This window comes from Raphanus sativus, unplaced genomic scaffold (genome assembly GCF_000801105.2).
Source record: "Raphanus sativus cultivar WK10039 unplaced genomic scaffold, ASM80110v3 Scaffold2414, whole genome shotgun sequence".
Lineage (NCBI taxonomy): Eukaryota > Viridiplantae > Streptophyta > Magnoliopsida > Brassicales > Brassicaceae > Raphanus > Raphanus sativus.
Genome location: NW_026617722.1, coordinates 5156 through 15670, shown reverse-complemented (window position 1 = coordinate 15670; position 10515 = coordinate 5156). Strand labels below are relative to the sequence as shown.

The 10515-nt window shown below is 37.8% G+C and overlaps 3 protein-coding genes and 1 non-coding gene across 4 annotated transcripts; all 4 read left to right on the top strand.

Annotated features, from left to right (window-relative positions):
* The first annotated feature begins 6 nt into the window (after nucleotides 1-6).
* Nucleotides 7-566, top strand: LOC130505604 (TOM1-like protein 9). Its single transcript, XM_057000202.1, has one exon. It carries the CDS (start codon nucleotides 69-71, stop codon nucleotides 390-392), a length of 324 nt encoding a protein of 107 aa, XP_056856182.1. The 5' UTR covers nucleotides 7-68; the 3' UTR covers nucleotides 393-566.
* Nucleotides 567-749: 183 nt separating this feature from the next.
* Nucleotides 750-831, top strand: TRNAS-CGA (transfer RNA serine (anticodon CGA)). Its single transcript has one exon. It is a non-coding gene; the product is annotated as a tRNA-Ser (tRNA).
* A 183-nt stretch (nucleotides 832-1014) lies between these two features.
* On the top strand, nucleotides 1015-4247 carry LOC108851396 (tocopherol cyclase, chloroplastic). The gene is made up of 10 exons (XM_018624820.2): nucleotides 1015-1412; nucleotides 1715-1959; nucleotides 2094-2173; nucleotides 2343-2419; nucleotides 2781-2950; nucleotides 3035-3132; nucleotides 3219-3326; nucleotides 3410-3526; nucleotides 3597-3746; nucleotides 3838-4247. Exons 1-10 carry the CDS (start codon nucleotides 1162-1164, stop codon nucleotides 4015-4017), a joined length of 1476 nt encoding a protein of 491 aa, XP_018480322.1. The 5' UTR covers nucleotides 1015-1161; the 3' UTR covers nucleotides 4018-4247.
* Nucleotides 4248-8223: 3976 nt separating this feature from the next.
* Nucleotides 8224-9331, top strand: LOC108851661 (ethylene-responsive transcription factor ERF043). The gene has a single exon (XM_018625120.2). The coding sequence runs from the start codon at nucleotides 8461-8463 to the stop codon at nucleotides 9148-9150; it is 690 nt and encodes a 229-aa protein (XP_018480622.2). The 5' UTR covers nucleotides 8224-8460; the 3' UTR covers nucleotides 9151-9331.
* The last annotated feature ends 1184 nt before the right edge of the window (nucleotides 9332-10515 follow it).

Below are 10515 nucleotides of genomic sequence, written 5' to 3'. Positions count from 1 at the left end.
CAATGCCAAACCAAGCTAATCAGGCTCTAGGACAAGGCTATCCACCCCAACAACAACAGCAGCAGCAGATGATGATGGCTCAGTTCTATGCCCAACAGCAACAACTACAGCAGCAGCAACAGCAACAAGCATATGGAAACCAGATGGGAGGAGGATATGGATACGGTTATAATCAACAGCAACAAGGAAGCAGCCCATATTTGGAGCAGCAAATGCATGGCATGTCCATCAGAGACCAGGCGTCGCATCAGGCACCATCATCATCATCTTCTTATCTGCCTCCTATGAAACCTAAGAATAAACCAGAGGATAAGCTATTTGGGGATCTAGTTGACATCTCCAAATTCAAGCCTAGTACAAAACCGACTTCCGGAAGAGCTGGTACCATGTGAAAGATCTACTCATTATTTAATGATTATTCGTCTCTCTGTATCTTTACTCAGCTAACTCTCTTTCTTTGTTTTTCAAGATTTGATCAATTGATTAGACCCTCTTGTGAGATGCATACATACATATATGTTATCGTGTTCCTTGCTTATAAATTTGCTGGTGATTATGACTGGGAATGGATTTGTATATTTATTGTAGAGAGCTGTTTGTCCGAAGATTCTATTTGCTAGGACATTGTTAATCCATTGTTTTTTCTCAAACATTATTTGTTTGTTTGTTTCCCTTGGCACTAAAGCTCAATATGATTTAAGAGAGTTTCGTATACGAAGAATTGAGCATATTGTTCAAATGAACAGAAAGTCAATATGTCCGAGTGGTTAAGGAGACAGACTCGAAATCTGTTGGGCTTTGCCTGCGCAGGTTCGAATCCTGCTGTTGACGAATTTTTTCTTTCTTTTTACAAGAAGCCCGTCAACTAGCGAGTACAACAGATCTTTCTCATTTTGTCAAGCCCATTGGGCCATAAGAGTTAGGTAGCCATGTGATTTGTTAGCTTCTGTGGCGTTTGTCTGTGCCACATAAGCACTTATTACAACGTGTCCTCTGTCTGTCTGCATGATCCTCTTCATTACATTTGGCCACCGAACCAAAACATAACTCCCGTTCTTTCAGATTCTTCGCATTTCTTCTTCTTCCGTTGTCAAATAAAAAAAAAAGCATTTCTTCTTCTACTTCTTCTTCTTATTGTTACTGAGAATCTTGTCTTCAGCTATGGATACTCGGAGCTTAGCTGTATCGATGAACACCAATTTCACCTCCTTTGACCTCTCTCGGCGTTTATCTCCTCTCCGATCGACTAAACTATCTCCCCGCTCCATTCCCAGGGCTTCCGCGTCTATCTCCACGCCGAACAGTGAAACATCTCCCTCCTCCGGAAATGGGATTAACTCCGAAGCTATCTCCGTGAAACCTGTTTACGTCCCGACACCTCCTAACCGCGAGCTCCGGACTCCTCACAGTGGGTAAATCAAATTAATATCCCTCCCTCTGGCTCTAGTTAGTTTCAAAGTTCCAATTTTTGTTTCCGGTTTAGCTTTTCCGGTTTAATTGAACTTTTTGTTGATTCTTTTTTTTCTTTTTTCATGTTCTCTGAATATTGTTCCTTCTTGCTGCTGCTTCCAATGTGTTACTCTTTTCAAGTTGAATTTTTTTTTTTTTTTTGTTATTATTCATTCACTGGGTTGTGAAGTGAAAGTGAACTATCATAACTTTCAATGCAGAGAGTGAGAATTTATATATAATGTCTGACAAGTTTCTAGAACAGGTACCATTACGATGGAACAGCGAGGAAGTTCTTCGAGGGATGGTACTTCAGGGTTTCGATCCCTGAGAAGAGGGAGAGTTTTTGCTTTATGTATTCTGTGGAGAATCCTGCGTTTAGGAAGAGACTCTCACCGTTGGAGGTTGGTCTGTATGGACCGAGGTTCACTGGCGTGGGAGCTCAGATTCTTGGAGCTAATGATAAGTATCTATGCCAATACACGGAGGACTCACACAACTTCTGGGGAGGTATTAGCTAGCTTTCTTGATTAAGTCTTGTCTGAGTTTTGTGACTTTGAGTGTTATTAAGTCTTAGGTCTTGTTTTCTTTAATATTAATTGACTCTGAAGATTCTTTAACTATATTTTTTTAATCATGTGTAGATAGGCATGAGCTAGTTTTGGGGAATACTTTCAGTGCCATGCCAGGCGCAAGGTCTCCAGACAAGGAGGTTCCACCTGAGGTAAAAAAAGAAAATAACCACTCCTCATTTGGTTACTCTGTTGTATGTAAAATATCATTCTGGTTATACAAGTGTCACTAAACACTTAGTGATTTGAATATGCATGGATGGCTTGTACAATTATTGTTTTCTTGAATTTGATCTGTAGAACATGGGGTTTTGATTGTAGGAATTCAATAGAAGAGTGTCTGAAGGGTTCCAAGCTACACCATTTTGGCATCAAGGTCACATTTGCGATGATGGCAGGTAGTTTATTTAAACTCTATGCACACCTAGGATATATTCAGTATGTATGACAATACTACTTGAAGCCTAATATAAGATGGTAGAATCGCTTTTGATGAGATGTCTTGTTTAGTATTGAGAAACGGCAATGCAACAACTACTTTGTATCTTAGGCATCATTCTTAGATCACACAACTCATCTACAAAGCAGCTTACTTCAGTTTGTAACGGAAATTCAGCCAGAAATTAGTTCATGACAATAAAGATGCATAATAGTATATCTCAGATGATGTTATTAGTTTGGTATAATACGACGAGTAGCACTCTATGTTTCCTTTGTGGAATTTTTATGTTTTATCTAAATTGACTTGTGTTTTGGCAGGACTGACTACGCGGAAACTGTGAAATCGGCTCGGTGGGAGTACAGTACCCGTCCTGTCTACGGCTGGGGTGATGTTGGGGCCAAACAGAAGTCTACTGCAGGCTGGCCTGCAGCTTTTCCTGTATTTGAGCCTCATTGGCAGATATGCATGGCAGGAGGCCTTTCAACAGGTGTGTGATACTTGGCTTAATTTAACTAAAATTTAGTAATAGAGATACCGTTAAGTTTACTCGCCCTTCTCTTGTAATATGCAGGGTGGATAGAGTGGGGTGGTGAAAGGTTTGAGTTTAGAGATGCACCTTCTTATTCAGAGAAGAATTGGGGTGGAGGCTTCCCCAGAAAATGGTTTTGGGTAAACACACTTTCATCCATCCGGCATACATACATACACTTTGACCTCTGTTCGGTAGCTTTATTAGTCTGTGTCTCTCTTTACAGGTCCAGTGTAATGTATTTGAAGGTGCAAAAGGGGAAGTTGCTTTGACTGCAGGTGGCGGGTTGAGGCAGTTGCCCGGATTAACTGAGACCTTTGAAAATGCTGCACTGGTATGCACTAATTAAGATCCTCTTAAGACCCAATGTTAGGTAAAGTAGTTTACAAAATCTCTCAGCCTTGGTACAATGTGCAGGTTTGTGTGCACTATGATGGAAAGTTGTACGAGTTTGTTCCGTGGAATGGTGTTGTTAGCTGGGAAATGTCTCCATGGGGTTATTGGTATTTGACCGCAGAGAATGAAACCCATATGGTAATATTTTTTGTTTCTTCCTCATATTCATTCTATTTTACTTTGACACTTGATGAATGTCTTGTGACAGGTGGAATTAGAGGCAAGAACAAACGAAGCAGGTACACCTCTGCGTGCTCCAACCTCGGAAGCTGGTTTAGCTACAGCTTGCAGAGATAGTTGTTACGGTGAGCTGAAGTTGCAGATATGGGAACGGCTGTATGATGGAAGTAAAGGCAAGGTATGTGGACAAATGCATCACTGTAGTTAAAAGTATTATCTAGTCCACTGAAGCAGTTAATTATGGATTATGGTGAATGATGATGATGCAGGTGATAATGGAGGCAAAGAGCTCGATGGCAGCAGTGGAGATAGGAGGAGGACCGTGGTTTGGGACATGGAAAGGAGATACTAGCAACACACCTGAGCTACTCAAACGGTCCCTTCAGGTCCCATTGGATCTTGAATCCGTCTTTGGTTTGGTCCCTTTCTTCAAGCCACCTGGTTTGTAATTGTAAGTTGATAGAAAGCCAAGTGGCTCAAAAACTGAGTATTGTTGCTAGCTTGAGTGATATCAATATGTATTGGTTTAGTTTATTGGGCCCTTTTGGGTAATTATACAGGCCAGTGTAAAGTCTACTTAAAAAAGCCTAGGTATTTAAATCTAAACCGGGAATTGGATTGGTAGGTTTGTCTATAAACCAAAAAATAGCCCGTTCATGATATATATTAGATTCCTAATTTTTTTTTTGATGCCCTATCGGTTCGGAGGAATGAGTGGACTATCCCGAAAACGTACTGATTCTACCTTCATTTTCTACCTTCATTAACTGATTCTACCTTCCGACTAATGTGGAGTATACCGATCATCTTTTTCGGTTTATCATGTAAAACAAGTTTTGTAAAAGCGTTCATCTGTTTTGGTTTATCATGTAAAACAAGTTTTGTAAAAGCGTCTGTTTCAGTTTTGTTGTGTTTCTTGTGAATATTAACCTTTCCACCAGATTATAGCTTGGATCTTTGGATTAATCTTCATCGTATATGCCAAACAAAGATGTAATCATAACCTGCATGTTGCCGGTTGAAAGGGATCGATCTTTAGGTCCCAAAAACACCGAAATAAACACGAAGAATCTTTGATTTTCATTCACCTTTGTAAAAGAGTGATTGCATAATTGACCTGTGGATACTCGACGACAAAAATTGCTTTGGACACAACATAGTGGCATACTTTCATTGTTTTCAGTGGCTTTAAAAATATATATACGGTTATTATATGCATCTACTTTTTAAATTGTCATGTGTTTGTAATGAAATATCTTATTTAAAGTGTATGTCGTGTTCTACGTTGAAGCCAGAATCTTATTTAAAGTAAGATAAAACTATAAACATATACATATATTATCAATTACCCTTGTTAATGGCCATATATGATCGGACCAAATGGGTATTGCTTGTAGCTATCATCGGCACAAATTATTCAAGAGCACCACATAACGTACGATATTTTAACTATTTTCTTTCATAGTTCCTTCGGAAATAATTTATACATCCAATTGATCACCAAGTTGCATACCTACTAATACTACAGATATTAAAAATATACATTTGTTTTTTTACATGAGTACTGACTGCATTATAGGTTTTGAGTTAGCAAGTGTGATAATCGAGTAACTTAGTTTGATTGGATTACAGTCGTTAAAACTAACTCGTCCTTTAAGTATGCAGTTTACAAAAAAAAAAAACTAACTCGTCTTAGATCTCATACCAACGAATTAAAAATTTATTCGAAAAAGATCGTCTCAATAGCTTTTTCTGTTGCATTAGTTTTTATGTGTGTATATGTAGAGGTTGGGATGAATATTCGTAATTAAATTGTGAGCTAAGAAGTTGTGGATAGCAGCCAAAATCAGTTTTTCACATTCCAAATGTGTCTTACAATTAGTCTACAAAGTATGAGGATAATTGAGAGTGAAGTTGAGTTCAAGAGTTGGATTTAATCTCTTGGTAACAAAAAGTGATATCAGAGCTCAGTGAACTCAAAAGTTTTTTCAAACTTCGTGTAATAGCAAAGCGATGGTCAGATCAATAGATTAGGGTGTTATGTTACGTTTAATGCAAAGAGCTCAGTCAGTGAGGAGTACGTACAATCTTTCTAACTAGTCTTACTTTTACTGGTGTATTTTGTACTTTTTTCTTGTGTCGACTAGTCATTTTGTACTTTACCTATAAATGAAAACTTTATAATATGGTGGCAGGGTGCAATAATTGAACCACGTGAGACAGTGTTTGGTCGTGGTTGAGGCACGTGGTTTGCCGAGCGTAAACTGTAGTCAAAAAGGGGGTCCAAGAATTGTCGGATACACGAACGGTGCATCACAGCCAGACAGCTAGATTATCTTCTCCGTACGACTTTTTTTTTCTTCTTCAACATTTGTCGACTTATTCACTCTCTCTCCTCTATACTATAGTACTACTATTTTTTATTCATAGTAGATTGTAGCATTCATTAAATGTGTCATTCAGTACTTTGGGCCATTGAAACCTGATTACAGCTCATGCATGATTCAGTGGGTGGAAGGCAACGAAAAAAAAAGTTGACGCCGACAAATAAAAAATTAAGAAAAAATCGGTGTGTATTGTGGACGACGATGACAAATTAGTATACAAGGGTCAATGGACAAAGACATAACTAATAAAGGCTAATTGAGGGAAAAAAAAAAGATAAGAGTACTCTTATTGAGTTCATTCATGTTCTACACAGGAAAACAGTCAATTAAGGTTTAATAATAGAACATTCCTAGTCTAAAATCAAACATCAACCGTCATGACTCATGATAGTGATAATATCATAACATGAATAATTTAACTTTACAATGTTCAGTGAATGAGTGTGCACAATAAGTATTGAAAAAGTATATCTTTATAAGACCTAAGACGATTAAACTCGTTGATTAAATTGCAAAGACTATTTACCTTACTTTATAACTATTTGTTCAAAGCATTGGATCTTTTTAGAACAAATATTTCACTTGCTTATAACTTAGGGAAACCGGAAACCTCATTCAAAAGTATATTTAACCGTGTTCATGTTGTCTAAAATCAAAAACAAATTGAAGCTCATTGTTTTTTTGGTAACATGTTAATTGAGAGCTTATTGTTGTTATAATCAACATGCGTGTTGTCCCAAAAAAAATCAACATGCGTCTGATTTTAACTACCAAACTATATGTGTACAAAAAGGAAACCTGAAGCCTAGGTTATGTTCTGGCAAAAACTTTTAAGACAGACAAACAAGGTTTGGCTGTAACTAGGTTCGCATTTCTACCAAACCACGCAATAATTTAAAAAAAAAAGAAAAGCAAGTGAAATCCTCATAAACGTTTAAACATTTATGAGTTAACAGCACTTCCAACGGGAGATTCTATCTATTGGTAGAATACATATATGTATGTTTAGGATCCTAATGGTAGAATTTTCTATTGGAGATGTTTTTAATATGTATGTTTAGGATCACAATAGATAGAATTTTCTATTGGAGGTGCTTTTACGAACTATCGCGCATATATAAACTAATTTGTTCGAAATTGTTATGGATTTGTTAAGCAATAGTACCTACTCATGTAAATATAAGGCTATAGATGAACATTCGTGCAAATACAGCTAGATAAACGAAACTCATATCTTTTATCAGCAATCGAAGCAAAAAAAAAACTATGAAAGTCCGCGTTATCACTATTTGATTGTCGACGTTATTGAATCAATAGTATTGATGATGTAATAATGGACTAACTTTTTAAATATGAAGGGTCTTTTAGAACCCCACCACAACACCAATGGAAATACAGAAAACGACAACTTCATAATATAATCTTTGAATAAATATGGAGCAATGATAGTACATACATTGCATAATAACAATTCGCCAATTGGTGGTTTTAGATGATCATAATTAAAATATTTAACATTCGTCTCTAGACGACACACAGTATGTAATTAAGTGCTTCTTATCAGACCAAGATGTGATTCGCACTAATACGAATTATGCGTTCTCATGCTATAGTTCGATCACGTAGATTTGGTGGTAACGTTACAAACTTATAATGATGTTTTGATTCATCCATTGTTTTAGGGTTTTGAACGGATTCAACGGCTCGAGAAGATGCGATTTAATGCATTGAAGTAGTACTTCTTAATTATAAGCTAGAAATTTATTACGTTCTAGCTTAGGGTTGCCGACTTAATTAACCAATTGATCTATGAATTAAAATACTTTTTGGAGCGGTGACATAAATGTTTAAAGCAAATTCTTTCTACTTATGAGTTCAATAAATCCAATAGACTGGTGACTATGTACTCTACCGTAGTTTCGAATCTATACACGTCGTGCAAACTGCAGAGTAAGTAATAGTGAAGAGGACCAGAGCTTCTTTTCCTCTCTTTTTTGGTGAATACAAAACCAAATCTCAGGAACTTCTAAGATGTCACATCACAAAAAGAAAAAGCAAACGATTAGAAATTAACATCAACTCGTGTTTCGCGTTATAAAACTTTGTAACAAAAAGAAAGCACCAGTTACAGCCACACCAACCTTTCTAGTAGGTAAGCAGCTAGCTACACCTTTATGGTGGGTCCCTCTCCCTTTCAAACCACACGTATACGAGTGAGAGAATGTAAATATGTCCACACTTATTATATAAGTTAAGAGTTAATACTCTAAATACTGAGAGATCATTGAGGAGACTTGGAAACATCCAAACACTAGAGTAGAAATTTCACCAATTAATGGTACAGACAAGAACTATCTTTTCTAGCTCTTCTCACTCCTTTTGCCTTAAAGATATATTTTCGTCCTAAGTTTATATTATTTATATTTTATACCAACGCAAATCTCTAACATTACATTTCAACAAAAAAAAACCTACTCTTGTGACATTTCTTGAAACACTTAAAGAATGGTGGATTTGTCACTTGGTTCCGACAAGGAGAAGAAGACGGGAAGTAAGCAGCCAGTGTATCGTGGAGTCCGCATGAGGAGCTGGGGCAAATGGGTATCCGAGATACGTGAGCCTAGGAAGAAGTCGAGGATCTGGCTCGGGACTTTCCCCACGGCTGAGATGGCCATGCGTGCTCACGACGTGGCGGCTCTGAGCATCAAGGGAGCTTCCGCTATTCTCAACTTCCCTGAGCTCTCGGATTCTCTCCCTCGACCCGCTTCGCTCAGCCCTCGTGACGTCAGAGCTGCGGCCACCAAAGCGGCTCTAATGGACTTTGGCAACTCGACGGCGTTTCGTCACGCGAGGTGTGAGAGTGATATGAGCGAAACGGCGTCGTTGGGTAAAAGGTCGGAGAGTGAGACTAGCGAAACGGCTTCCTTCTCTTCGTCTTCGTTCTCTGTGACGAGCGTTGTTGATGAGGAGAGTATGGTCTCGGACGATTTGGTCCAGGACAGCATCGTCGAGTTGCCGAGTCTTGGAACGAGTTTAGACGAGTCAAACGAGTTTGTGTTTTTTGACTCGTTGGAGGATTTGGTGTTCATGCCGTCACGGTCACTAAGTGGTGCATTAGATGATTTTACGTATGACAATGATTCTCCGTTGAACTCGAGTTTTCAAGAAAGCTTTTCTTGGATGCACTTTCCCTGAAAAATAAATTAAAATCGTATTTTCTCTCTTTTTTTTTATTGGTTTAATTTTCATGGGATCTCTATGTGTTTTTATTTGCGTGAGATATCTCCAAGAAAGATGATAAAATGTAAGTGTGTATACTCTTGGGTTTAGCTGAAATAATGACAGCAGTGTTAATGTTTTGAGTATTTTTGTGACCTTCCAGTTTTTCATAATCTTGCAAGATCAATAAAAATCTACTTGAAAAATTGTAGTGCTTGATCACCAGCTTTGAAACGCCATGTATTCTGATCTTTAACATACACCTTAATTACAAAAGAATGCAAACTAATTACTTGGAAGAAATGAAAAAAAAAAACAATAAGGTGCTTGCATTAATAAATACAACCAATACATATCTCATATCTTACGTGTACCACAAAATAAAACTTCTCTTTTTGGTTGAGGTTAGGGAGCTAAATTAATCTTAATCAAACAAAAATTACATTATTAGGCAATTTATTAAGCTATAGTCTTTATTAGAATTTTGGTCGTTGAAACACGATTTTGCATTTATGTTTATTTTTTTGACATCGAAAGGAACGTTTCATTCTAATTTGCAACCATTTGACTAGTGGTAGGGACTAACCATCTTGGTGCAAAGCAGTGTACGTAAGGGAAGCTGAGTATGGAACATTTTTTGCAAGGCAGTATGTACAGAGATTTAAAATTTAAAGAAAACTAGTTGAAGAAGCTTTAATCTCGTTCAGTTCCCCTGCCAAAGCCGGCTAATCCTCCTCACTGTTAATGAGTTTAACAAGCTGCTCACAATCAGATTCAAAATGCATATCATCCTTTGTCTACTATTTATCACTTCCTGCCCATATCAGTCCTTCAGCCTCTGCGTGGAGATGAGTTTGAGCTTGTGTTCCACTTTTTGGGCCATAGAGAATTGACTTTCCATCTTCTAAGGCCATGACTCCAAGACCGATTGCATCCCTTTCACTTGTCCAGGAGGCATCGACTTGGCAAATCCATGTATTAAGAATTTGACATTGGTTCTCCTGAAGAGGGCATCTCTTAATTAGTTCACAGAGTTTGGACATTTTTTTTAATTTGTCCACAGAGTGTATCTCTTAATTAGTCCACAGAGTTTGGACGTTTTTTTTCTCCTGAAAGTAGTGCTATCACTAGTGGTTGGACCCCACCTGTTTGTAGCCTTGGAAGGTCACCTAGTGAGGAAACTGAGGCTGGAAAGTTGAACACTGAGAGTACATAACTCACAAACTTTGCTCGAGATGAGTGTAACTCTGGAACTGAGCAAGTTCTGGAAGTAGAAAGTATGGTTTTTGTTCAATAATGGTCTGATGAGTCTGTGGGAAAGTGTGTGACACCTGATTCTAG

What these genes read in the sequence shown, in the direction of transcription:
- LOC130505604 (XM_057000202.1), top strand. Translation starts at nt 69, where the DNA reads ATGATGATGGCTCAGTTCTATGCCCAACAGCAACAACTACAGCAGCAG.
- LOC108851396 (XM_018624820.2), top strand. Translation starts at nt 1,162, where the DNA reads ATGGATACTCGGAGCTTAGCTGTATCGATGAACACCAATTTCACCTCC. An exon ending in CTCCGGACTCCTCACAGTGG is followed by an intron (nt 1,413 to 1,714) that starts GTAAATCAAATT and finishes TTTCTAGAACAG; the next exon opens with GTACCATTACGATGGAACAG. An exon ending in CCTTTGAAAATGCTGCACTG is followed by an intron (nt 3,327 to 3,409) that starts GTATGCACTAAT and finishes TACAATGTGCAG; the next exon opens with GTTTGTGTGCACTATGATGG.
- LOC108851661 (XM_018625120.2), top strand. Translation starts at nt 8,461, where the DNA reads ATGGTGGATTTGTCACTTGGTTCCGACAAGGAGAAGAAGACGGGAAGT.